Raw genomic sequence first — 25957 nt, forward strand, 5'->3', positions numbered from 1 at the left:
CTTGTTAAAGCTTTCTTGGACTCAATTCACTTTGAGCTAATAGAGCTATAAGTATTTGCTTTTCCAGGACTGTTTAACTAAACAACATACAGCATGATGATGATTTTTATCTTTCAAACATGAACCTTTGAGCTGTTGACCTTCCGTAATCCAACCTATTTGCACTCGTTGACCTGCCGTCTAATGCTGACTCAAAACAAACGTGTCATGTCTTCACCTGAGAAGTAATGGCTCCAAGTGAATTAAGTGGCATTAATGTGGATATATGTTTGCTGTGGTGTGAAGGCGTGTGGTTGATTTTTGTGTGGCACTCCGGGTTCAAAAGAGGGTTAAGAGTGAGGCAATCTGTCTACCTGCCATCATCAAAGCTCATTGTGTCATCAATTAAAAGGTCAAGTTAGAGTGGCGGCATTCACTGTGAGGATTATACACCAACTTGCATGTAAGTACAGGTACCTGAAAAACACTGTTGTATGTTTTCAATTATGACCACGGGGGTTATGTCCTTGCTCAGTATTAAAGGGGAAGTCAACCCCAAATGTTTTTTTAAATTACAATAATATGTTCTATGCAGCCCCACTAGTCTAAATACCGTATTTAGGTTAATATTGTGTTAGTGGAGCAGCAAAATCCAGCCATTTTTATCCATCTCAGGAGGCGGCCATTTTGCCACTTGCTGTCGAATGAAGATGACATCAATGTTGCTAAAGGTCTCAGGTAATAGCCAATCACAACGCAGCTTCAGAAAACAGGTGAGCTGTGATTGGTCGTTGCCTGAACCCTGAGCAAGTGTGATGTCATCTTCAGTCGATAGTAAGTGGCAAAATGGCCGCCTCCTGAGATGGATAAAAACGGCTGGATTTTGCATCATAACTCATATTCCACAAATGTAATACTAATCAGAAAGTCATGTTTAGACTAGTGAGGTCACATATAACATTATTGTCAAGAAATTTTTAAGGTTGATTTCCACTTTAAATCATCAGTCCATTCATTTTCTGTCGCATGTGTTATCATTAGGGTTTTGGATGAGCTGGAGCCATTTTGAGCAAGAGGTAGTACGCTCTGGACTGGTCAGTCGTCAGTTTTAGGCCAAATAAATGATCGTTCACACACAAACTAGCTACTATTTATCGTCTGCTTACAACAAAGATCCCGACATCGCTTACTCAGATTGTTTCTATTCCATTGGAAGAACGGCCACCAAGGAGCCATTTTGTCTGTCACCACATCACGGATTCAAATATATAAGTCCAAGTCCACTAGTGCCGTTAGCCACCGCTAACCGCAGAACAGGCAGAACAATGACAGCATAATGAAGTCTTTTTTTAAGCACTCTTATGGCGATTGAACATTACTTCAGAACGAAGTTGTGTTGTTGACGTCGGTCACAACAGTTTTTGACGGCCGAAACACATTCTCCAAGACGAGTCAAGTCAGCCGTTACGCCACAACACGGTGCCGGGAAAAACTTCAATATAAAAGCGTCAAGGCATTAATCTCCATACATAAGGTAACATTTATTTTGAAACTGGTTTTCTCACCGCATATTGATGCAGTGTTGCCAGATACTGTATGAAATATCCTCACAGTGTAAACTGCTTACTGTAAAATCAATCAATCAATCAAAAATAACATGTAAATGAGAGTAACTCGGTCCGCCAGGCATGTAAACGGGTTACCTCGATTGTTGCACAAAACGGAATTCTGACCTAAACCCGAATATTGACTGCATGTAAACGTAGTCACTGTGAGACTCCAGATGTAAAATTTAAAACTGATGAAGCCTTTTGGATTAAAGTTTAACCGTCTTCAACAAACAACAGAATCCAGTTGCATCGATTCAACCTTTGCGTGCGTGCATTTTATTGGCCTCACAACCTCAGTGTGACTGCATCCAATTGGCATAATTGAGCTGGGTCACATGATAAAGAGACCCATAATAATCAATGCAGGTGAAATAAAAAACAGCTCCCAGTTATTACTTTTGTCCTTCTCCGCCGTCAATCCCAAAGCCCCCCACCCGCCCCACACATCATTTTAACAGACTGGGAGCGCTGTTTATTTGAAGAAAATGTTTGACACCTCTAGACGCGCGGAGGTGAAGGCAGGGGGAGGAGCTTGGGCTGAATACCAGCCGAGATAGATGAGATGTGACAGGCCCGCCACTCTTGTCATCAGCATGACACAGCTGTCACGGCCCTATTTCAGGAAAATTAAACAGCCTTACGGTAAACCGGCCCGCCGGCTGGGGGGAAGGAGGGAGGGCAGCGCGCCACTAAAATGCGTGCGTGAGAATAAAAACGCTTGTCGTATGCAGATGGACGTTTCCTCTCCTCTCCTCCTCCCACCGTGTTTGCCCTCCCTAAAGCGCCGCCCTCTCTTATTGACATGGTAATGGATCCAAATTGATGAAGACACTTCACTCATTCAGTGACAAGTCTACTGGCCAGCTCCATAAACAACGCCTCCTCATCCATCACTCATGAAGAACCTCCCTCCAGCGCCTGCTTGCCACTTGTCGGCCGGGGACATGTTTAATCAGCTAATTTACTCTTCTTTGGTCGGCATTAATGACCGCGCCACTATAGGATTAGTTTGTCATGAGATGCGCTTAATCAGTGCTGATGAACTGCTCATCAAACTATTAGCCTCCTTTTGCCTTTGCCATGCTTAGCGAAAGGTGAGAGGCCTGCATTAAAACACAATCTGCTGGGTCATGCTTCTCTTTTTAATTGGCAACAGCAGCTAGTGGTGTTGTTTATGAAGAACCTTCACAGTCGGAAAGACCGCCAAATTACCTTGACGTTACCAAAAGGCAAACTTGAACAAAAACAGGCCAATTCACCAAAGAGTCATACAATTCTTCTGGGTGGCATCAACTAAAGTGTTCTCCGAAATATATCCATGTTATTCAACCAAGGCAGAGTGATTGTGAAAACAGAGTAAATAGTAGGCCGAATAACAGTGGAAAAGATGCTGTGTGAGATTGAAAGCGAGACTCAATGATAATATACATTACAACAGAGGAGTTGATTTAAAAAAAAATAGACGTGGTTGAAAGCCAAACAGTCATAAAAATACAGCATATGCCTCGAGACAATCTTGTCGCCCCTTTTGCTGACAAATGACGGGGGGGAAAAAATGACGAGCTATCAACCATGCACCAACAGAGTAGGTTTTCGTTTATCACCAGAATCGTAACTAAGCAGGTCCATCACTAACAGACAACCATTTTGTTGACGACTCTATGAAGGCATTTCATGTATTTTACATCAGGCATGTTTTTGCTAAGGGGTCCCCATGAGGGGATCTATTGAATTCGTTACAACGGTGTGATCCACCTCTCATAGCAAAAATTGGAGAGTTAAACTTGTTTTAACTCCCAGTGTCATTTTAATGTTTTCAGAGTTAAATGGCGTCCAGAGTAGTTGTTATTTCACAGAGTTGGTCACCTAGAGTTCGATCAACTCCAGAGAGTGTTAGAGTGACTCCAACTTAAGGCATGTTGAATTGACTCTCACAGAGTTGATTTCAACACTTTTTCAGAGTTAAATGCACACTTTTAAAATAGTGAAAATATTTCACACTGGGAAGGAGTACATTTATAACTCACGAAGCAGAGTTACTTAACACTACAGGAGTAGACATTTAACTCTTCTCATAAAAGTTGACTGCTAAAAGGCCTGCTGCGACCTTAACCTCTAGGCTATCCAGCCGCATAATTATTTGGACATTAACTTATAAGTAAATTCAACCTGCAAGATCAGCCAGTCGAGAATCGGATTTCAGCGTATTTATTTATTTTTTAATAGCGAAGCCTCGAAAAAAATACTCGGACATGTTTTTATCAAGGCTTCATCTCATAAAGTACTCGCTGAAAGTTGGCTATCTGTCAATGATGGGTCGATGTAACGGTGGTTTTCAACTTCAACCCAACATCTCTTTTGAAGAGAGTATCTGAAGTAAGTAAATGTTGACCACAGTCAGACTGAAAATGAATTCATGGCCCCAAATGTTCCTTTTGTCCGTCAGTATTTCCCAGCAAGGAGGAAAGGAGGACGAGGAAAATGTCTCTGACTTGTCTCTCAAACTGGAGACGAGCAGGTGAGACTTCAATGAAGCAATAGAAAGGATGATCAAGGATGATGAGTGGAAAAGGGGCCTCCTGGAATTTGATTTTGTTGAGGAACTTTCCTTTTTTCTATCCACGCAAAGATGACCGAGGAACTCGGATGAAAGGTTGCTGGAATTCTAAAAATGCTTGAGAAGATTCCTCGAGGTCACTGACGGTGTTAATGTTTGAATGAAGTGACAATCAATGAATGTCGTTGAGGTTATTTAATCATCAAGAACTGCACTTCAACAACTGAAACTAATGTTGGTCTCCGTCTGAAGACGAGGTCCTTGCTGTTTCCACACAAACACACAGTTACAGTGCAAGAGAAAGAATTGTGCCTTTAAAAGAATTGACAACATCCGTCCTGTTCTGACCCAATACAGTAAATAAAAAGTATTGATCCATCCACCCCAACTACCACTTTAAAAGACTTATTGTTGAGGTCCATTCCGTCTAATCACTTGGCAAAAGAGTCTGGCGTCTAAATAAAGAAAGGAAGATAAATAAATAAATCCGTCTGGGGACCAACGTGTTGCTCTCACCTTTGCAGATGAAATTACCCGAAAAGCTGTTACAAATCAATATAATCAATGCAATCAGCTAACTGACACAGGCAATCTCCTGCCAGTAAGTAAAATACCCCCGCTGGAGATATTTCCATCTCGAGTGCCATAATTGCCCCCAAGGGTGACGTTAGGGTGCAGCATTTTGTACACTTAATTAAATTAGTGAGCTCAGTGGACAGGGTGGGTTGACGATCTGGCGCAGAATGGATCGCTCTGGCCCTGAGCCAGTAATTAAGGCAATACCTTTCCTGATTACGCCAATCCCCCTTAATGAACTCATTATGCATTTTAACCCAAACACACCCATGAATTAATGAGCGAGAGGAAAGCGTCTGCATGGAGGAGGAAAAAAAACACATTGTAAATCATCCACTTGGTGGTGTAGACGTAATGGCCATATTTCTCCCTCTTTCCGCCGCAGCCAAGGGTAATTTAGACGCGAGTGACAAGCGCAAGTTTTAGGTCTTTGCAAATTAAACATTAAATAAATAGGATCTTTTATTTGGCGGAAACTTCAAAGAGGTCTCGGAACATTTCTTTGTGAATTGAATGTACTGGGAAAGTGACACCTGCAATGCATCCCAACGTACGTGTCAAGATGAAAGAGGCTGACTAGGAGCGGTTTAGCACTGACCCATAATGCTTTGCTAATTAAACATCTCACTAATTGATTCATGGCAAATCAATAAACCCCGTGGATAGTTTACGGCGTGAGAGTTGCAGTCAGTTGCAGGAATGAAACGCAAACTCAGATTAACTGGATAATGTGAAAAATCCCTTTGAAAGTGGCACTCAAATGAAGGTTGACCTTGCGCTTGTATTGTATGACATCACTTCTGCCGGCGCTTGAGAGTCAATAGAAATGTGTGTGGGAGATAAATTGGGGCCCAGGGGAGTCTGGGGTTTGTGGGGGCACCTGGGGAAGATATCATCTGCGATATGATTATTTCAAGTGTAATGAATTCTATCTAATGTTTGTAAATAAAAAAGGCACATGCACTGTAAATACTCCCTCCCCCCCCCCCCTTTTTTTTTTTTTACGGCTGGTCATTTACGGCTTGTCATTTGTGTGTGTTTGTGCCTTGGAATGTAATCGGGGCAGCAGTATAAATGCGACATCTGACTGATCTGGGTGGATGTGAGGGTCATAAATCCAGCCGGGGGTCCAGTTTCATTTTTGTTGTCAAGGACTGTGCACACCAAAACAAATATAACCGAGGTAATAAAAGGGCACTTTTCATTCAAGACTAAAGCAATATGACAAAAAACCCTGCAAGAAGATTTATTCTATACACTAGCAATTTGAAATGTGCCCAAATCGCATGTTTTCATTTACTTTTAACATAATTGCTTCCACCATATGTTAGATGGACATTTGCCATATTGTTGATTTAATGTTTCTGAATGGGCACACACGCTGATGATGTAACGTGATGATTGATTCATTTGGTTTCTAGTGTTGAATCTAGTCAAAAACAGTACCATGTCTAAGAGCTATTCGGAATTATTTGGCATACTTATTTATTGTTGGGATGTTCTATACCCTTTTTTTCAGACTGAAAAGGTACGAATACCTTTTGAGTAATTATCCTTACCACTTCTAGCGGTACATAAAATTCCCTTAATGACAGAACATTTTAAAGAAAGATATATATATCCCAACATAGAATTTTTCCTTAAAATTGCATTGAAATGAATGGCAATTTTATATTCTTCTAATTTCTAGTTGCTCATCGTAAAATGGCCACAAGAGCACGGCCAATTCGGGTATCGTCGGCTACCATCACAAATATCAATAACTTAACATAATGCTGGTATCAGCACTGATATCATATCTGGTATCAGTACCCCCCCATACCTATTTTAGTTCATTAGGTTTCAGAGAGGGCTAAAATATTCAAAACACCTGATGCAGTGTAATTTTACGAGATTGTGAAAATAATCATACAAATTATGAAAATCTTACTATTATAACATTACCTTTGTGTATACAGATTTTATATCATACATATATATGTTTAAAAACGTATTTTTCATAATGGGTGTAAATGATTCACCCCAAAAAAGTCAAGCTTTTTCATTTTTACAAACGTATACTATTTAAAACAAATGCTCTACCTTCTTTCTGATATTTGGAGTACATTTTTTGTGTGTTTAAAATTGCTTTTGCATGGAATTTCAATTTCAATAAACATTTGCTGGGGACTAAAAACTAACATTTCTAGCATACATACAGTATATAGATACACACGCACACAGGCAAAATTGCTGGCACTCCTCCTTTAAATCAAGAAACGCCACAATGGTCATTGTTGAAACTAAAGAGACTGGAATTTGCTTTTTGGCAAGTCACATCAGCTCAATGTTTACGGATGTAAACATGAAGCACACAGAGAAAAGAACAAAGTACCTATAATGAAATACATGTCTTGAATTTGTACAGGGTACAATGAAAATATGACATATTGAAACGATCAAGTCAGAAAGCAAAACACATAACAAAAAAATAGTCAGGAATGGCTGAAATCAAAACACTGCACTATTGTAATTATTATTATTTTTATTTTTTTTTTAACTGTTCTACCGGTATTGAATGTCATTGAAAGAAGCCAAGCAAGCTGTCTGGAGAAGGCACCCCTTTAAACCTGCGAAAGCTGGACATTTGCTGATTGGGGAGTGTGCCAAAACACTTGTCGATGGGTGAACAGAAATCCTCTGATGGATTGCAGCGTTCACCACAAATGGTTGTGTAGCAAAATATTAAGTTAAAAGCGCAAGTCGAAAGGAAACCAAGTGGTACTCCCATATTTGGCCAATATTGATTTTTTAAAAGAATGCAGTTATAAAATAAAATAAAGCAATGCCAGAGGTTTCATTAGATACTTTTCAGTAAATGTTTATTTAAAACTTTTGTCAGTTTCAAGCTATTTCTGTGACATTTGTAGGTATTTATTTCTTTAATGGAATGCTACAAACAACTTTGTCTTCATGTGTACTCATGCATTGCCTGCCATTCAATTGCTTTATAACATCCCAAAAAATGTACAACTGAAAAAAAACGATAGCATTAGTCTGATATCATTTTCCACAAACAACACCCACTATTCATGGTTATCATTACAGGAATATTAAACATTGACTTTCACACAATTAGTGAAACAAAGTGATAATTACCATTGAAATAATTAAATAGTTTTCATTTACAGACAAGGGCAGGTTGCCACTGCAAATAATACAAAAAAAAAGTACCATTAGCATCTAGTAAAAGAGTGACAGAGGCCCATTGAGGGCGAGCCCTGAGAGAACAAAAGTGTCTAAAAATCACACATGAATGCAAGTCTTCACTTAACATGAACACAAACGTGGGATGTAGCATGACGTTAAGGTTACAGTTAAAATGTCTCACGTTATTATCAAAACGATTGAAAGCTTAATTTGTGACTTGTGGAAGAGTAATATCTCACCTCTGATGATGCACCGCCACCGCGTGGTCACAAGTGGCAATGCAATAAGGCTCTGCTACTTAAGTGCAGTTGTGAAGTTGACTGATACTGTTGTACTCATTATAGTACACGTGTGTAAACACGTTACAGGCCACAACTAAGAAATGCAAATATTATTAAGTAATAATACAATTAATAAGGTGACATCCAATCTAACCTCTTTCTTTTAGCACAGAACGTCAATCTCAATACTTTCATCCACACGACCATTTAACAAACCGTTACAAATTAATCTCCATGCACCAGTTCAAATAGAAATAATAAAAAATATATTTGAAACAACAGTTGGTCCTGTTGGGAAATCTGCTTATCTGCTCACCAATTACCGAGCTTTCTGATCATCTGGATTCAACAAAGCACAATAGCATCAATAATACAAATATTGATCATTGTCGAGCTATTAGGCGCCTGCAAACAGATTCCGACAATGTGTGGAAAACTTCTCTATGTTGATCTCTATGTTGTGTTTCCAGCTTGTAACTACCTTATTTGAGCACATAAGGCACATTAGAACAATTTTGCAAAAGCAAATACAATGGAAAGCAAAAGCAGGGAATGGAGATTCTATTAAAGGCCTTTTGATAATATTGTAAGCCTGTCTGCCCAGCACAAATTGTGTGTGAAGCAGTAAACCATTGAAAAGTTAAAATGTCACCTAACCTCCCAGACTAAATATACAGTATATCCTTATTTTCACCTTTACACTCGTTAATAAATTAAAGATTTCCATTTCTGGGCGTAAAATAGCAACTATTCCTCAATGTGTGCAAAAGTCCTTTTAGACCGTGTTGGTTTGGGTGTTGGGGCTGCAACTCTGCAGGTCCTGTACCTGCTCAAGAACCCAGTAGATGTTCGGTCTCTCCTGGGCGTTGGATACCATTATGGAGCTGAGCAGCAACTGCAGACCCTCTGAGTAACTGCAGGAGACACATTTAAACAAAGAAATGCTATTTGGTAAATCTGTGCCGAGCCACAAGTATGTGGAGGGCCACTGTACGCCATCTTTATACAATTTTCTTAAATAGAATGCTATTTTTCCTTATTAAACAAACAAACATTTTTTTTTTTTTGGGGGGGGGGGGGTCAAAGCTGGAACGGATTATCAGCATCCCCATTCATTTTAATGGGAAAAGATGCACAAACACACAGAAAAAAAAAAAAAAAAAAAAAAAAAAAAGGGAGAACAATGATGATGACATTTCAAATGATCAATACTGAGATCTCCCAGAAAAAAAAATAAATAAAAAAAATAATGGGAAAAGATGATTTGAGATACTCATACAGTATCTTAAGGCACCATTGTATTAAGTATAAGACTACGTCCGGTCCGGTCCATCTATCCATCCATCTATCTAGTTTTCCAGAGTTCCAACCTCCAGGGACACACCACAACATGGAAGCGTGACAGAAGTTAATCCGTTTTTTTTGTAATTTAATCATCGTGTCAAGCTAATGAACTAACCCCAGTGTTAACAGTGATGACAACTCACCTGCAGGGCTGTGGTATGACCACGGGGTTCTGGACTGCCAAGGCGACACTATCGCCTCTCTGAAACACGAGGTCGTAGGGTCCCTCCAGCACCATCATGCAGTATAACACACAGCCCAGTGACTGGATGAGTACAGAAAGAAGCAAAATAAGGGAGAGGGCGCTTTTGACAAAGTCACAAAAGTTAATAAGATTCACCAACTAAAAGTCAAATATCGGGTGTTACCCAAATATCTGTGCGCTCATCAACAACACAGTAGCTCTCCACATTGAAGAGTTCAGGTGCACGGTAGGAAATGGTGCATCGCTGGGCGGCCCAATCCTGTAAAGTCATTGCTTCTCTGGATCCCCGGACCTGGAATTGAGTCCCAAATGTAGAAATAAAGTGTTTGCGGGGGAGCCCAAGAGTGCATGCAACTTCCATCCATCCATTTTCCAAACCTACTTGCCGGGAGCACCAGCGATTGCGTTGCAACGTGCAAAAAGCTGGTACAGTGGATGGAATATAATGTCAGGCATCCTTCAGGCACATGTCTTAGACAGGCCCAGCCTGGAGCCTCAGTTGTTTACTCTTCGTAACTTTCCACTGCTACGGCCTTGAATTTCTCTATCTACTACACTCTAAGCTTGCTCACACTAGATCATGCTAGTTAAGACTGCAGACAGAGTCATAAATAGGAAAAATACAGAGGCATCATTTAGGCTGTGTAAACCCACTTTACCACGGTAGGATAAAAGGTATAACTCGGGGTAGTTAATGTTAGCATAGCAGACACTAAATAAAAAGATAGAGCAGAAGTTTGGACGGAACTTAACGTGCAAGTTATGAGTGATTCAAAAGGGCTCATAACAAACGTTTGCCTCTTCCACTCACAATTCTAATTCCATCACTTCAAACTTCATATTGCATTTGCGGTGCTCTCCCAAATTGTCTATGGTAAAAAAAAAAACATTTGACCACACAAGACATGCAATTTAGTAAAGTCTGCTATTTACGATGTTAGTAAATCAGGCCCTAAAATGTGAATACTTCTCATAACTTTAATTCCAAAACTTGCCACTTATTGTGAATGGCTGAACATGATCTATTATCCACAATTTTGCTCGGTAAACACTATGAAGCAGGTTACCTAATCCAACCAGTTTGTCAAGATGCGTCACAAACCAGTAGACAGTATCTTAATTACACACTTTAGGGAAATTAAGTGTGTTTTGGGATATGTCCATCAAATATTCTCATAATTGTTCGAAATGGTAAAAGACTCTTACCTCAACGTGGGCTATGTTCATAGAGCCCAGATCCATCAAGACGGGACTGTCATCCTCATTCAGAAGCACATTTGTAGGTTTAAGATCTCTGAGCAAAACACATCCAGAGGAATCAACATTTTCAGACTAAAATGAAAGATTGCAGAGGTACTTTGACCAGGGATCCTACATCTTAAGACAAGTTAAATTCAATACTTTTATTCCATTTGAAATAAAATTTCTGAGGAAAATAATAATGAGAAAATAGTCAAAGTACCACTGTATTTAGTTGCACGGTTGTATAAAAAGTTCTTACCGGTGAGCATAACCTTTGTCATGGATGGCCTTGAGTCCTGAACAGATCCCACGAAAGATTTTTAAAATCTGTTTTTCGGGCATGTAGCTCCCTTTTTCTCGAAGCTTCTCCAGAACCGACCACAGACTACCCTTCTGTTTGTGTGCGTGTTTGGGGGGGGGGGGGGGGGGGCAGTTTAATCACGTGTTTGCCAAATGGTTATTACTTTGCAAAAAAAACGTAGATGCAACTTACACTTATGTAAGGCAGAAGCAGCCAGGCTTCACTCTTCCCGTTACGTTCAACAAAGGTGTGCGCCACAAGGGTAAGTATATTTGGGTGATTAAACATCTGATGCATCTCCATTTCTGTCTGGGCCTCCTGGCGGCCTTCTCGATCATGACACAGGATCCTCTTCAGGGCATAGAAGCGACCATCCTTTACCCCCTCAACGAGGTCCACATAACTGAAACCACTGGATAAAGAAGAATTTGGCTTTTTGTTAAAAGGCAATGTTTGTCCAAAATAAATAAATGAATACATACATATATATATATATATATATATATATATATATATATATATATATATAATACCAATGCAGACTTATGTGTGTTTGCATCTAAAATGCACCATACATGTAATCTTACCCCTCATCAAGTTTCTGCAAGAAGTAGTATTTTTTGCTATCAATGGTGATGGAGCCACGGGAGCAGATGCACATAGCCTGCCCCATTTTGACTGGAACATTATATTATTTAAAAAACTAGCCTGTGAACATAAATATAAAAGCATAATTAGAAAGAAGGAAATTAACACAATTTAGTCAACATGCAAGTCCTGGAGGGAGTGCAGCGAAGAAAAAATGTGCAAAAGAAATATGAAAAGAACTAAAAGTTGGGTGGAAAAAAAACACAAAGGTTAATGAAAAACATAAGAATTTAGGTTGTAAATGTATGTCAATGATTCCGATAGTATTTAGGCCAAAAGAGAAGGCCTTGCTGGACCGCCTGTTGTTTTGGAAGCGAAGTAATAAATTAAACATCTTTAATATTGTATTCAACTTGCCTTAAGGGGACAGTCTACCAGACGTAACGTAGCTACGAGTGTTGGAAGATCTACAATTCATCACAAGGCTAGGGTTATATTTTGACCTTTTAATGCAGTTAAATGAGTTAATAAAAATATAACGTGGTCACTAGATGAATGTTTACAGGTCTAAAATTGAACTGAGGACAACAACCTCACTGCACGTCGGCCACCCTCACCTCAAGTAAACATCGAGCAACCTTTAGAAAACGCCAATATCATGAATGTAAGTGTTTTTATTCATTTGTTACCTGATAATTGCGCGAAATTATACGCCAATATGCAATGAAAGATTACCTGTTGGTTAGCATCACCGGGCTTTCACCGTTCCGGGTTTCTGACGTCATGGACTAGCATTCTTCTTCTGTAGTATACAGAAAAGCAAACAGATGTAAACGCGCTAATAGAAAGCTGGTGGCCAAACTGTGTAACTGCACCACGGGCGAGTCGAGTCATACGAGTGGCACAAGTGCGCTGTTTTCCTCACTAGGAGAGCATCTGAGAGAGCAGAACAACTGCGTGTTACAAAATACTTTTTATTTTATTTTGACAGCTGCATACCACTTGTGCCAACAGTCATTCGCGCTAAACATTGGGAACATAAATCATACAGCGGTCTGGGGGCGAGATCCGCACCTGCTAAAAAAAGGGGGGTGGGGGGTGGGGGGAGAACACTTGTAAATACATATACACGTTCCCTTTACTCTGAAACATTTGTTAATGATTATTAATTATTATAATTACAATTAATGATTAAATATATGTACAGTAGCTCATATAGTTTAATGTATATGAGAAGTGTCTTAACTACTTACTACCACTTAATTAAATAATAATTAAAAAAGACAACAATTCTTCTTCGTTGGTGGCGCTGTGACACTCATAATCGAAACTAAAGCGAAGAAGAAGACGTAGTAGCTGCAGTCCATTCAAATCAAAATGGCGAACCACGAACGTAACAGGAAAAATTACCGCGACGACGGAGGTGATATCTGTGCTATTTTAATGATTTTAACTTATCCTAAAGACGCTTTTATGTAGTCTTTGTCTGCATTGGTTCACATATTCCCAAATCAGGTAGACAATACGTCACTTCTTGAGCCCTTCTTAAAATGTAACGCGCTAACATGTCAGGTGTTGTTTGGCGACGAAACTACCGTCGTTTGTTGAAAAAATAGCCAGCTATTAATCAAACGTGTCTTTATGCGCGATGTTGAAAATGTATTTAAGATGCTCAAACGCAAATGAATTGTGATCGACCGAATGTCAAACTGGGCAATACACGCATGAACTAAATTTGAGCGTTTCGTGAGTCACATTTGGTGGCTCTAAACCTAGCCGTGTAGGTAATGTCGTTGTTTAGCTCTTTGTAAAATAAATAAATAATAATAATTAAAATAAAAAAAATTCCGTTGTTCACCTGGGTGAGTTGTCTTGCCTCAAGCAGGGCCGCTGGAGGAGGGAGGCAGAGTGAAAACTAAGCCTGTCTCTTGTAGCACGGTGGGCGGAGGAGCGAGCAAACTCAAACGCACATCCCAGCATCTTTCTTCCGAGGATGAGGACGAAACCCCGTCTGACCCACCAGCGCCCCGCAAAGCCTCCAAAATAGGCTTCGGCATGAGCAGCAACACTGGGAAAATGTCCAATCCTATATCTATCAAACTTGGAGCAAGTGTGAGTACATACAATAGGTTTGAGCTTTGATTTTGTTAGTTGTTGAGCTGGTCCCTTGTGGTTTGAATCTGACACACACACACTAGTATGTATTTTTTTTCAGATGTAAATAACTTTTGAATCAAAGACCGACCATGTATTTTTTTGTTGTTGTAGCGTTTGTACTTTATTTACCGCCATTGAATTTAAGGAAGGGCAAAAACCTGCCTTCAAGGTGTCTAAAGCAAAGCATTAATCTTTAGATTATTATTTTTTTTGTCCTTGGGAGATAACCAGGAAGTGTTTGTCAGTTAGAATAGGCTTTGCTCACTCGCGATCCGAATGAGCAATATGGAGTTGGTCTCAAGCAAACATGTTGAAGGCCAATGCAGTAAAGTAAAATTTTCCTCTGTTTTCTGTGTTGCCGTAGAAACCCAAAGAGCCTGTACCAACGGCCCCACCCAAAAAGCTTGGACTGGCAGCCGTTTTCAATGAGGATGATGATGTAAGTAAAACATTTTTTTTTGTTTAAGACAAAAAAAAATTAACTAGGCAATTGTGAATGGAAGCCCTCTAAATATCTGACATTCAAAAGTGATAAGAGCAACCTCTCCCGTGTCTGGAGAGGGGAGTAGTCATGAAGCCTGTCTCCTATGCTCTGCAAAACATCAAGATAGCAATGTCCTTGATAAATTCTTTGCTTGTTATGTTTTGAAATATAATCGAGGTATTCTGATGTCATGGCTATGACTCGAGAAGTGAGGAGATGGGGTCGATGCTTGATATTCTTAAAGATGCGCGTCTGATTAACATACTTCTTCATCTCACACAGACAAACACATTTCCACAATGGTATACACACATGCACGCACGTGACCCTTTCTTTTAACGTGTCTGTACTGTATGCCTAAAAAACTTGTACGTACAAACGTATGGCCATTACTTGGCCAAACAGCACCAATTGAAATGAGCTAATAAAATGTTCTCATCTTGCAGAGTGAGCCTGAGGAGATGCCCCCAGAAGCAAAGATGAGGATGAAGAACATTGGCAGGTACTTTTACAATTACATCGTTTTACTTGGGATGAATCCTGACATTTTGGACACTACAATGAACAAAAACAAGAGTATTGCTTTGGTGCTGTCTTGTAGCTTCTTGGTGCAAATTATGTGCATGTGAATGAAGGAGCTCCATTTGGACAAAATGTGTGCTTTGCTGCCATGGTGTTGCATTTTGATATTAAGGAACTATGCTGGAGGGAATTGAGGAGATCCATGTAGACAAAAGTAGTGCTTGGCTGCCATTTTGTGGTATCGATGGGTAGATATTTGCCATTCGAGGCAAGGCTGAGTCCCTATCCCCTGCAAATAGTTACCCAGCTATTCATTGTTATGTTTTGACTCGAAATATTGTGCAATAGTTGAAATTCTACAGAGAGTTGTGTGCTAATAAGTACTACTTTCCAGAAACACCGCATTATAATCTCAAATTCAAGAAAAAGGGAGTAGTCGCACTACACTAATCCCACGACATTCACACCTTTCTTTTGTGCAACCGTTCCCCAGCTATTCAATGAAAAAAACTCATGTGTGCCAAATGTAAGCCTTTTTTGTGAGTTTGGTAAGATGAGTTTGAAATCATACATTGTTTTAGGGTCATTGCTTGTGGTATGCTTACAGGGTTAAAGTTAGGGTTCATATTAGGCCTGTGATTCTCAGTGTGGTATGTGGGGAAAAAGATCATGTGAAATGAACATTTAAGTACAATTCCAATGCTGCTGAAATAGTGTATCAATCGCCGTTTTCCCACAATTCGGGGTAGGTTTCAGTCTTTTTTTGGATTACTGTATTTTCTCCTTTTAATATGTATTCTAAGTTTTGTTAAAAGTAATATTTTTTTGTTTAAAAAAAAAAAAAAAGAAAAGAAATTGAGATTTACTACAGTGCATTGCATTTTTCTCCCAGGCAAGTCTAGTCAGCATTTAACATGTTTTTTGTCTGAAATCTTTTTAGGGAGACGCCAACATCGGCAGGACCAAACTCCTTCAACAAGGGCAAGCAGGGTTTCTCTGATAATCAAAAACTTTGGGAGAGGAAACTGAAGTCCCAGACAGACAAATAGTGAAACAAAACCTTTCCTTGCCACTCAAGGCACAGTTAAATCACACCCAAGCTCTCTACAAAGGCTTAAACTATTGTAGCCTCATTTTGACGATGTCCTATGAAGCGTACTTTAAGCCTTTTAGGGTTCTCGGTTTGTGCCCCTACAGCTATGTGCCGAGCAATGAGAAACACAACGACATGTGCTCAAGTCAAATGTGTAACAGTTGCTGCACATTACGTCTAATGGCCAATAAGAAAGGTTCACGGCTCCTTTTTCTTCCTGCTTCTTCATACATGTAGCTGGCAAGGTGTACTTCTTTTGAGCCGTTTTGTGTATACATGTATATAGAAGCGTGATTGTGTTTTGTTTTATCCATAGTAGGGTTGCAAAGGGCATTTCTGGTGGCTTTCCATAGGAAGTTGAAACGGACAATTTGGCAAATATTCAAAATCATGGCTTGTGACCGCAAAACCTTCTAAATTGCAATATTCATACGGCAAAGGTAGCCCTCTGTACTTGTATGAAATAAGGTGGTTTCAGTCAGGATTATGTTAAAATATATATTTTCCCCAACTATAAATTCCTTATTAGGAACCCACCTTTTGTGAATTCTTGGTTCATTCCCATGAATTCCTATGGAATGTTGCTAACATTGAAGCCACAGATTTTGCAACCTTAATCCTTAGATTAGTTGTGTTCAAGAGTGAAAGATTTTTTTTTTTAAATCGCATCAATTTAGTTTTTTCTTCTTTTTTTCTTTTTTTGCCAGCTGTGCCAGCTCTCCTCCCTCACCCATCCCTCTAATTGTATTTAGGTGTTTTTTCACTTTATGAAATTACACATGAAAGTGTCTCATTTTATTGGTCACCAGAAGTCTGAAATGTGAAAACCATGCAAATATCTGCCTCCTAAATAAACTACATGCTAGTACTAAGCGCGAGTTAAAGCCGAGGACTACCAGAAAACAAGACTTTAATTGATGCCTGATTAAAAAATGGAAATACTTTGAGGAAGAACAACATAAGTCATCTTGCTTCCGTCTCATTTCCTTTCTGATGCCTGCCACTTATAAATCAACAATATAACATTTGAATTTCAGAATTGGTTACCTTAACTGTATGATGACACACCACAGAACATTGTTTTAACAGACAGGCCAATAAACATTTTTGAAGATATTGTGTTACGTTGCTTCTGTCTGCCATAAGAAATGCAAACACTAACACATGAAAAACATTGAAATGTTTTATTTCCCAGCGGACAATATGTTGATCTCTTTTTCTCTGTCTTGCAAGTTGAAACTATCAGGCATAAAAATCCCTCACCTTTCGACGAAATTCGCTGTTTTTAAACCAAAATAGGAGTCAGTGTAGCTATACTTCAAAAAAAAAAATCATTCAGTGTTTGAAATGAGCGTTTTTTTCAACAATATTTAACATTTTCATCACAATTAAATGATGTAATGACTATCAGTACTTCGACACACATTGTGAAAAAAGTGGCATCAGTGCATTCCCAACTATTCCCAACTCTTGGTTTCTGTGCTAGTTGTGTACTGTCCATAATGGACATGTGATTTGCCTCTCGTAACATGTCTTACTCTGTGTGTGGGTAAGACCTTCCTCAGCGACCTCCAGAATTGGCCAGTCGCTCTTTCAGTGTGTCCCAAATTCCAGTCCAGGCCGGGTAGTACCTTCAAGGCCCTTTGGACCACTGAAGGCATAGGTGAATCTGGCTGTATGAGATGTGCGGAAGTTCTATTTGTCCGTATCAGCAGAATTTTAAGAGTAGAGCTCTGCAACAAAACCTTGGAAGACAAAAGTGTGAGTCATTCAGGGTTTGCTGTGATTCAATTACATGTACTGTTTGCTCCAGAAGTATTTGGACAATGACAGAGTTTATAATTTTTCCCCTGCATACACCATCGTAATTGATTTGAAAGAAATAAAAAAAAATTGGGTCAGTCTAGGGAGTGGAATAATGACTACAAAGGTCAATTTTTCTGTTATTAAATAAATGCAACAACATCTTTACAAACTTCTCTGTGATAGGTTTTGACTTGCCTTAATTCCTGATTCCAGAACAAACACAGCATTGCTGTTGGACAAATATTCAGTAGACACAACACAAATGAGGATTTGACTTCTTCGGATTGCACGCACCACATCGTTTGTGTAGGCTGCCGAGCAAAAAAAAAATAGACATCAATAGAAACCACGACCCCACTCATGTGGACGCATACTGAGAGTTGACCCTCTGACCTTCACCAGGAAGCATGTCCCTCTCCAGCAAACAGAGGCGGTACCCCCACAGGTCTTCCAAAACCAGGGGAATCAGCACCTCGGGTGGCCTCAAATCGCCGATACCATGCTCAGAGTTGAACGGTTCAAGTGGAGAATCTGCAAAATGAACAATACATTGTTTTTTGTTTTAGTCCGACCGCAGTGACCTGAAAACATGTCCCCCTACCGTGTGATTCTGGTCCTGACAGTGAGGGGAGTGTCAAACCTGCCTCCTCATGTGGAGGTGTCCACACGTAGGACAAAAACACATCAAACTCTTTCTCATCTGATAGAAGGGGGGAATCCGGAGATTTTAAATACATTTCAAATCACAGCTGCAGTTGACTTAACCTTTGAATATTTATGTGCAGTATGATCATTCTTATGCTGTTTTAGCTTTTCACACTTTCAAGATTACCTTGGGTGGAAATTTTGTACCTCCAAAATAATCACTTTTCAGGAAATGCCAAAAAACTGCATTTTTATTCAACATTTAACATTGTATCATCAAAGAGAGAAAGCCATTTTAAACACGTTAGATAAATAAATAAAATAACACCAACATGCATTGACACACCATTAGTATAGATTTGTGAAAGATAAAAAAAAACTTTTACGAAATGAGTGACATGAGCATTTTAGGCCTCACTCCAGCTATATATAAATAATATAAGAGTCTTTTCACTGTTTTGAGACTCCCCTATGGCATGTACAGTTTCAAGATTCCCCCTACTGGTGAATCTGTAGAGATGTCGTTGGACATACATCTACCACAGTAGTTAGTGTGTGTGCATGCGTGCGTGTGTGTGTTGCATTCCCACCTGCATCAACTTTTCCACGTTGAAAGCGTGAAATGTAAATAAGTTGTAGTTCCAACCATTTCACACGCAAAACAATGCCCAGGCCGGCAACCAACAGCAAAGAAGCAATTTGATAACCAATCAGGGATGATGGCCATTTTTCTGCAACCAAAACATGCTGGTTATATTGTAGGCAGGCTTGGGGAGTAACGGAATACATGTACCGCTGTTACGCAATCAGATTGCAAAAAAAAAGTACCTGTATTCCATTACAGTTACAGGAAAAAACATGTAATCAGATTACAGGTACATTTATTAAAAATGGGGATTACTTCGAGGGATTACAATTCCGATGAGAGAGTGCAAAAGAGGGCGAGAGAGTGAGAGAGAGAGAGAGTGCGAGAGTGCACGTGCACGCCCACGCGAGTGAGACCGTTGCTACATGTTGGGGAGGTGGGGACGAACAAACTGACTAGTCGCGTCCTCCGCGGAGGACGCGGGCAGTTTGAAAAAGCTTCACGGACGGGAGGAGGAAATGGCGACCGGTATTCACTGGAACTTACTCGGAGCGAAAGTTTGAGCTAGAAGTCCAGCGGCATGCTACGCGCTGTAGCTTCTTGCTAGCTAGCCCGCTAGCCTACAACTATAATGTGAGTTACACCTTCCAAACAAATCTTCCTCCCAACAATTCACTATTTAAACATCATACACAACATTTATACACGGCTAAACTTGTGGCTGGGATAAAAGTTCATGTCACACATTGTCATCCTCATTGGATGACTATCTATCTATCTATCTATCTATCTATCTATCTATCTATCTATCTATCTATCTATCTATCTATCTATCTATCTATCTGTCTATCTGTCTGTCTGTCGTCCGTCAAACTGTGAGGTATGGTTGCTTTCAGTGACAGTTCGAAAACAGCATATGGCCTTCAATCAATCAAACAAACAATCTACAGTATAGCCTACATGCTTTTTAATTACACAAGGATATTTGCTATTTGTAGGCTATTTGTAGTCCATATCATCCGCAAATAAAAGGGGCACATTGTATAGAATATATATTGTGGTGATATTTATTTTTATTTTGTCTTCATGAGCATACTCAATATTGGAGTAATCCAAAAGTAATCCAGTTACATTACTTTAATATTATGGTACTCGGATTACGTTACTAACTAAAAAAAAATAGCAGGTAACTTGTAGCTGTAATGGATTAAATTTTAAAAGTAACCCCCCCAACCCTGATTATAGGTTGTATATTATATATTTGACTATTTAGGGGTAGCAGAATCAAGCTTGACTTGGCCTATAAACCTTCTTCAGTCTCATCCACCCACAAGAGTAAACTTATCAGCCTCAAACAAAAGCTCTACACGCTTCTAGAATGCACAGGACCGTACTTCAATAAAGTGTCAATAAGCAAAATAAGCCTACCTTTAATTTTCCTCTTGAGTTTGACCGTGACGCTGCTGTTTTCAACAGCGTTTGTGGCCATGCAAGTGTATGTGTGGTTCAGATGAAGATACGTCACTTCCTGGATGATGGAAGTGTGCGTGACCATGAACTCTTCAAATGACAACCTTTTCTTGCTGAATCAGAGCAAAAATGAAAAATTCATTAATGTCTCAAAATAAAAGCATTCCCTAGATTATCAGAAACTACCAAACATATGACAAAACAATGCGACAGCGACTCACTCCTGGCTCTCGGTGTGTAGCAGAATTCTGTTGTCCATGTTATTCATGTACCACTGCACTTGTGGTGAAAAGTTGACCTCAAAAGGAAAATGTACAAGACATCTCAGAATGTGGGGCTTCCCTAAAATGAACGCAAAAAAATGAATGTGCCGTATTTGCAACAATTCAGCTTGACAGTGAAAAGGAAGCACTACATATTAAAAAAACCTAAAACATTATTATATACCATATGTCTTGGTTTCTATAAATGTGACGTGATAGTGGTGGTGTCAAGAGGCCCAGGTATCAAAAGGACGGTCCAATACTGCTTTTATTGCTACTTAAAGCTGTTCATACGCGGAAAATTTAATTTTGAATCGCTACTGCCACCTGTGGCTGAAAAATAAAACTACAACCCCTTTTTTGTAATTGAAACTCTGGTTTTTAACATTCACGGTATTAGAACATCAATTCAAACTTTGCTTGTTAACATTCACAACATAAGAAAACAGCAATTCAACATAAAAAAATAAAACCAAAAAATTAAACAATAAAAAAATAAGATAAATAAGTAAAAAAAAAAAGAATGTTAAATTAAGGTCAACTAAAAATAACTCACTAAGGATTTTCAATGTATATGTACTTTTCTTGTTTCTTGTCAATTTCAAGGAATTGATAAACAAATCAAATTATGCAAGAAATATATGATAACTCGGAAGGGATTTGGAAATTCTTATTTTGTGCCAATAAAATTTTCCGCATAAGAGTGATTGATTCCAAAGGATAAAGAGTTGTCATTATTAATGAAATTTGTAATGACACCTTTTAGATCAATTGTAATGATATGCCCAGTTTTCTTACATACATATTTTTCAAAATCCCTTCAAAATTTTGATGATACAGAAACTAACTGCTGCTTTTAATATCGTGACATGATGACGACAATATTGTGGCAGTTTTAATATCGTGATATCACGATATAGCCGTTATCTTTACATCCCTAGTGCTTACCAAGCTCCACTTCCTGTGCTGTGCTGCCATCAGGTAATGTAATCCTTGGAGGGCTCCTCGCTTCTTTAGAGGCTGATGGAAGGACATGTTTTCATTGTATTATTATTATTTATTTTTTCTTTTTTTACATTATTTTGGTTATTATTATTTTTATTACAAAATGCAAATATACTTATTTTCTTTACAACACTATACACCCCAACAGTTGCTTCGGTAATGACCAATCACAGCGCACCTTTTTTTTTTTCTGAGTATGGTCATGTGATGTTCACAAGCTGAGCCGTGATTGGCCGTTACCTGAGCCTTGAGCAACAGTGATGTCATTTTCAATCGACAGCAAGTGGAAAAATGGCCGCCTACTGAGATGGATACAGACGGGTGGAATTTGCTGCTTTATTCATTATCCACAAATGAAACACTGTTGAGATTAATGGGGCTGCATCAAATATATTGGTAAAGAATATATATAATATAGTAATAAAAAACATTTTGGGCTCGACTTCCACTTTTACTCATTCACTGCCATTGACGGTTTTAACACGTCAAAAATTCATTTGAACTATTTCTATTAGTTTAGCATTTTTTCCACTTTTGTTAACAAGAGTATGAAAACCTTTTTTTTTTTATTGTACATTTAGAACAGATATAAAATTTGTGATTAATTGTGAGTTAACTAGTGAAGTCATGTGATTAATAACAATAAAAAATGTTAATCGCCTATTGCCCCTAATTTTTAATAATGTTTTTTTTTTTATGAATTTATGGCAGTGAATGAGTTAAAGTGCTGTATTTCTTAGAAACCATCTTGTTGGACCTATGTCGAAATGACTTGAGAACTTCATATAGACCAAAGTAGTGCTTTGCCGCCTTTTGTGGCATCTATCTAAACAATTACAGTGCGTACATTATAATTTTTGGGGGGGAGCAGGGCTTCGATCGAAGGCTGAGTGACAGTGCCTGCCCCTCTTAATAGCAGGCGAACACTGTAAATAACGTATCGAAAATTCAAAGTGTACTTACGTATGGCGGTTACGTTAACAGGCCTCCTGAAGGTCCATTCTACTCCTTGTTCTATGAAGCGTGAATCACAAAAATATCGCCCCGTGTCAGATTGGTAAACTGTGCATAGATGCAAGTGGCCGTTCTTCACGCAGGAGTCACGATGCTTTGTCCACACACTTCTGTTACCCTGAAGAAAGGACATGCGAGTGTTTCTATTATTAAGATCTTAGGATTGTGCGTATGTCTGCCTATGTCTCACCTTGTACCAGGTGACACCTGTGCTGATTGTACAGCTGAAACCGGGGCAGGGGATCTTTCCTCCTGCACCCGCAAGCAGCATCACCACATCCACCTCCTCAGCCTTGTAACATGCCAGCCGGCGTTTGTCCAACACCTGGAGATAGAGGAATCTTTTGCTGCCATTTGACAGCAGAGATGTCCCAAAAACATGTTTCATTGGAAATTCAGTAGGGAATTGTGAGAAAAACTCTGAAACAGAGGACAGTGAACTGCTGTTATATATCGCGGTACGCTGCTGTATCGAATGTTTTGGGTTTTTTTTCTTCCTGGACTGCATCCAGCTGTACTGGAATCAGTTTGTGTTGATGTTACATCAAAGACCAACAATGAAGCTCATTAGCATTGTAGACTCAAGTGTTTATCAAATATGAAGTAAAAATAGAAACAATTGTAGGCCTACATTTAATACGATTATAAGCTACAGTAGCATTATGCAAAGTTTAACATTAACACTGTGTTTAAATTAGGGGTGTCAAAATATGTGCATTATTTTTTAGTTAAAGTTCCTTTAACACCACAATTTTTTTTCAACCCGCAATTAATGACACCCCCTTACTTGGAGAGCATGTACAGTTGCAACGCAGCAGACACGTCCATGTCGAAATTGAGCAGTAATTAATTTAATAATATTGCATGTATTTGTGGAGACTGGGATCAAGTTTTATTTTACAATTTTAAAAATGTGCAGAATTTCTGAAGTTGCTCCATGTTAAAGATTACAATAGCTCTTAATATGAAAAGAAAAATGCACTGAGCTGTCACTGATGCCTTACAAATGCAATTATGCCATCTAGTGGCAGAAAAATGACCTAAACACAAATCAATATCACACTCGTTTTTTTAACAGTACAGTACATATTTTTAAATTGTATGAATTATTATGAAATGATGAATGAATAATGATGCAGCCATATTTCTATTAGTTAAATTGTTTCCCTTATTTTATGTTAACAAGTGTATAAAAACTTTTATTGCACATTTAGAACAGATATAAAATTTACGATTAATTATGAGTTAACTATTGAAGTCATGTGATTAATTACAATAAAAAATGGACATCCCTAGTTTAAATGTTAAAAAAACGAATTAATTAATTATTAAAAATTTAAAACCGTTAATGATTAAAAACAGTTCAAGAACATTAAATGCAAATGTGTTGTAATTAAAAGTTCAAACAAAAAAAAATGATTCAATTGTTGTCACAAGAAATTTGGGAACCACTGCTGGAAGACAAGCAAGCACTCACAAAAAGCAGCATTACCCGGCAAGCAAAGTGTAATTTCCTGAATGTTTGGCTTCGATTAAGAACTCCCTTCCACAGTCCAAATTAAAGCCTCCATTTTCTTCTCTGCCTACTCCAATCTTGTACCATGTCACCTTGTTGTTAATGCACGGCATCAGAAACATTTCACCCTCCACCACTCGATAGTGCTGCTGTGTCATAACCTTATGTGGACCTGGAGACATTAGCAGAGAAAACACCTTTTTAAATCTAAACAAAATGCCTGCTTGTTTCAAAACAAATACCTGTTTTATAAAGTCGATTGCGTTTCACACAGCATCTTTCCAGGAAAACGGGAAATACCCAAAACAGCAGAACATATCCAGTTTGCATCCTGTTTGAATTATCACATCATGACTTTGTCTCGAACCAGCATGTGCTTTCTGCGTCTTGAGTGGTAGAGAAGATTTTTTCAAAGGGGATGATGGTGCCGAAGTAGGTGTTAGCTACTCAATGCAGTGGCTTCCTGTTGTTAGGGCATCTGCAATGACATCATGGAAATTGCCCCAGTTTGTGTATGTTGAAAGCCATGCTATGTGAATTACAGAATCATTTCAGTTGTGATGTGTAACATTTCTTATAAAGCGCGCCAAATCCGGTTATGCCGCAACATGCCCGGCAACACTGAGCATTTTGCTCTCTCTCATGATCTGTCAATATTAAACCTAGTGGAATTTCTTTACATGAAATTATGTCATTTGGTTGAGAAGTTTGCTGTTGAAAAATATCATGCTTAAATCCCTTTTGTTCAATATGTCAGTTTTACAGCAAACCTTGGCTATTAGTGACAAAAAACAGATGCAAGTGAGCATGCTGTGCCTCTTTTTGGAGAACTGTGCAAGCAAGAGAATGAGAAACAACATTTTATCTAGCCAACAAAATTTTATGGAGCTAATATGTCCTCATTAGAGAGATGTTAAAACGTCTAGTTTTGGTCTATTGGTAAAATAAACTTTACTTGACAAAATAAATTTATTTGGAAAGCCTCAACTAAGGAGCCATTTGGACTGTTTTGCATTTCCTCCAGTTCCCTGCTTTGAAAGAACGCACTTGGTTAGCCGTTAGCAACGAGCTAACCGTTGCTCCATGGGCTCTCACCCCTGTGAGAGCCAAGAGCCGAATGGAGGCCGTCTTGTCACTTGGAGTGACCCCAAGCCACTTGATCTTTAGATGTGAAGCATGTTTTACCCAGCAAGTCCACAATGGATAAGGAAAGTTCTTGGTTGTAAAAGTTCCGCAGGGAATTTATAATTTTCGTTTCCACAGCGTCTTAGAGTTCTCAGTAATTAATTAAAATGAGTTTGATGACTCGTTTTTTAACTTTTTTTTTTTTTTTAACTTGTATTTAAGCATATATGTATTTTTTGTTATTTTTATTTCCATTTATATTTATTTTTTGGGATAAAATTTTTGCAAATAATTTTTTGTATCCGTTTTTATTTTCACTTTGTCATTTATTTATTTATTTAATCATTTCTTTTTAATTTTGGCAGTTTTGGTCCTCCATAAATGCAGCCCGTCCCCTCA

The 25957-nt window shown here is 38.7% G+C and overlaps 3 protein-coding genes across 5 annotated transcripts; 1 reads left to right on the forward strand and 2 right to left on the reverse strand.

The window, feature by feature from the left end:
- Positions 1 to 7566: 7566 nt before the first annotated feature.
- Positions 7567 to 12695, reverse strand: stk16 (serine/threonine kinase 16). Its single transcript, XM_077564834.1, has 8 exons — positions 12608 to 12695; positions 11872 to 11992; positions 11477 to 11696; positions 11243 to 11376; positions 10948 to 11035; positions 9905 to 10033; positions 9680 to 9801; positions 7567 to 9106 (listed from the first exon to the last, which is right to left on the reverse strand). Exons 2-8 carry the CDS (start codon positions 11955 to 11957, stop codon positions 8968 to 8970), a joined length of 918 nt encoding a protein of 305 aa, XP_077420960.1. The 5' UTR covers positions 11958 to 11992; positions 12608 to 12695; the 3' UTR covers positions 7567 to 8967.
- A 495-nt stretch (positions 12696 to 13190) lies between these two features.
- Positions 13191 to 17244, forward strand: pcnp (PEST proteolytic signal containing nuclear protein). Its single transcript, XM_077564211.1, has 5 exons — positions 13191 to 13295; positions 13758 to 13984; positions 14394 to 14468; positions 14960 to 15015; positions 15976 to 17244. The coding sequence occupies exons 1-5, from the start codon at positions 13250 to 13252 to the stop codon at positions 16082 to 16084; spliced, it is 513 nt and encodes a 170-aa protein (XP_077420337.1). The 5' UTR covers positions 13191 to 13249; the 3' UTR covers positions 16085 to 17244.
- Positions 17245 to 17297: 53 nt separating this feature from the next.
- Positions 17298 to 24854, reverse strand: LOC144050694 (interleukin-18 receptor accessory protein-like). 3 transcript variants are annotated; one of them, XM_077564208.1, is made up of 12 exons: positions 24676 to 24854; positions 24410 to 24605; positions 23108 to 23264; positions 22867 to 23035; positions 21847 to 21918; positions 20857 to 20977; positions 20594 to 20748; positions 19170 to 19310; positions 18536 to 18634; positions 18328 to 18465; positions 18130 to 18245; positions 17298 to 17873 (listed from the first exon to the last, which is right to left on the reverse strand). In XM_077564208.1, exons 1-12 carry the CDS (start codon positions 24761 to 24763, stop codon positions 17586 to 17588), a joined length of 1740 nt encoding a protein of 579 aa, XP_077420334.1. In that variant the 5' UTR covers positions 24764 to 24854; the 3' UTR covers positions 17298 to 17585. The 3 variants fall into 3 exon arrangements, with proteins under 3 accessions (XP_077420334.1, XP_077420335.1, XP_077420336.1); XM_077564209.1 differs by lacking the exon at positions 18536 to 18634 and having other exon boundaries at positions 24676 to 24853; XM_077564210.1 differs by lacking the exon at positions 24676 to 24854 and having other exon boundaries at positions 23108 to 23337; positions 24410 to 24549.
- Positions 24855 to 25957: the final 1103 nt, after the last annotated feature.

The sequence above is a fragment of the Vanacampus margaritifer genome, chromosome 4, assembly GCF_051991255.1.
Source record: "Vanacampus margaritifer isolate UIUO_Vmar chromosome 4, RoL_Vmar_1.0, whole genome shotgun sequence".
NCBI lineage: Eukaryota > Metazoa > Chordata > Actinopteri > Syngnathiformes > Syngnathidae > Vanacampus > Vanacampus margaritifer.

Coding starts and splice junctions, on each gene's coding strand:
- stk16 (XM_077564834.1), bottom strand. CDS start 11,957: ATGGGGCAGGCTATGTGCATCTGCTCCCGTGGCTCCATCACCATTGAT. Junction 11,697..11,871: donor TTGCAGAAACTTGATGAGGG/GTAAGATTACAT, acceptor TTCTTTATCCAG/TGGTTTCAGTTATGTGGACC. Junction 9,802..9,904: donor ATGAGCGCACAGATATTTGG/GTAACACCCGAT, acceptor GTACTCATCCAG/TCACTGGGCTGTGTGTTATA.
- pcnp (XM_077564211.1), top strand. CDS start 13,250: ATGGCGAACCACGAACGTAACAGGAAAAATTACCGCGACGACGGAG. Junction 14,469..14,959: donor TTTTCAATGAGGATGATGAT/GTAAGTAAAACA, acceptor CTCATCTTGCAG/AGTGAGCCTGAGGAGATGCC. Junction 15,016..15,975: donor AGGATGAAGAACATTGGCAG/GTACTTTTACAA, acceptor AAATCTTTTTAG/GGAGACGCCAACATCGGCAG.
- LOC144050694 (XM_077564208.1), bottom strand. CDS start 24,763: ATGCAAACTGGATATGTTCTGCTGTTTTGGGTATTTCCCGTTTTCCTG. Junction 23,036..23,107: donor CAGGTGTCACCTGGTACAAG/GTGAGACATAGG, acceptor TCCTTTCTTCAG/GGTAACAGAAGTGTGTGGAC. Junction 19,311..20,593: donor ACTCAAGAGGAAAATTAAAG/GTAGGCTTATTT, acceptor TTTTGGTTGCAG/AAAAATGGCCATCATCCCTG.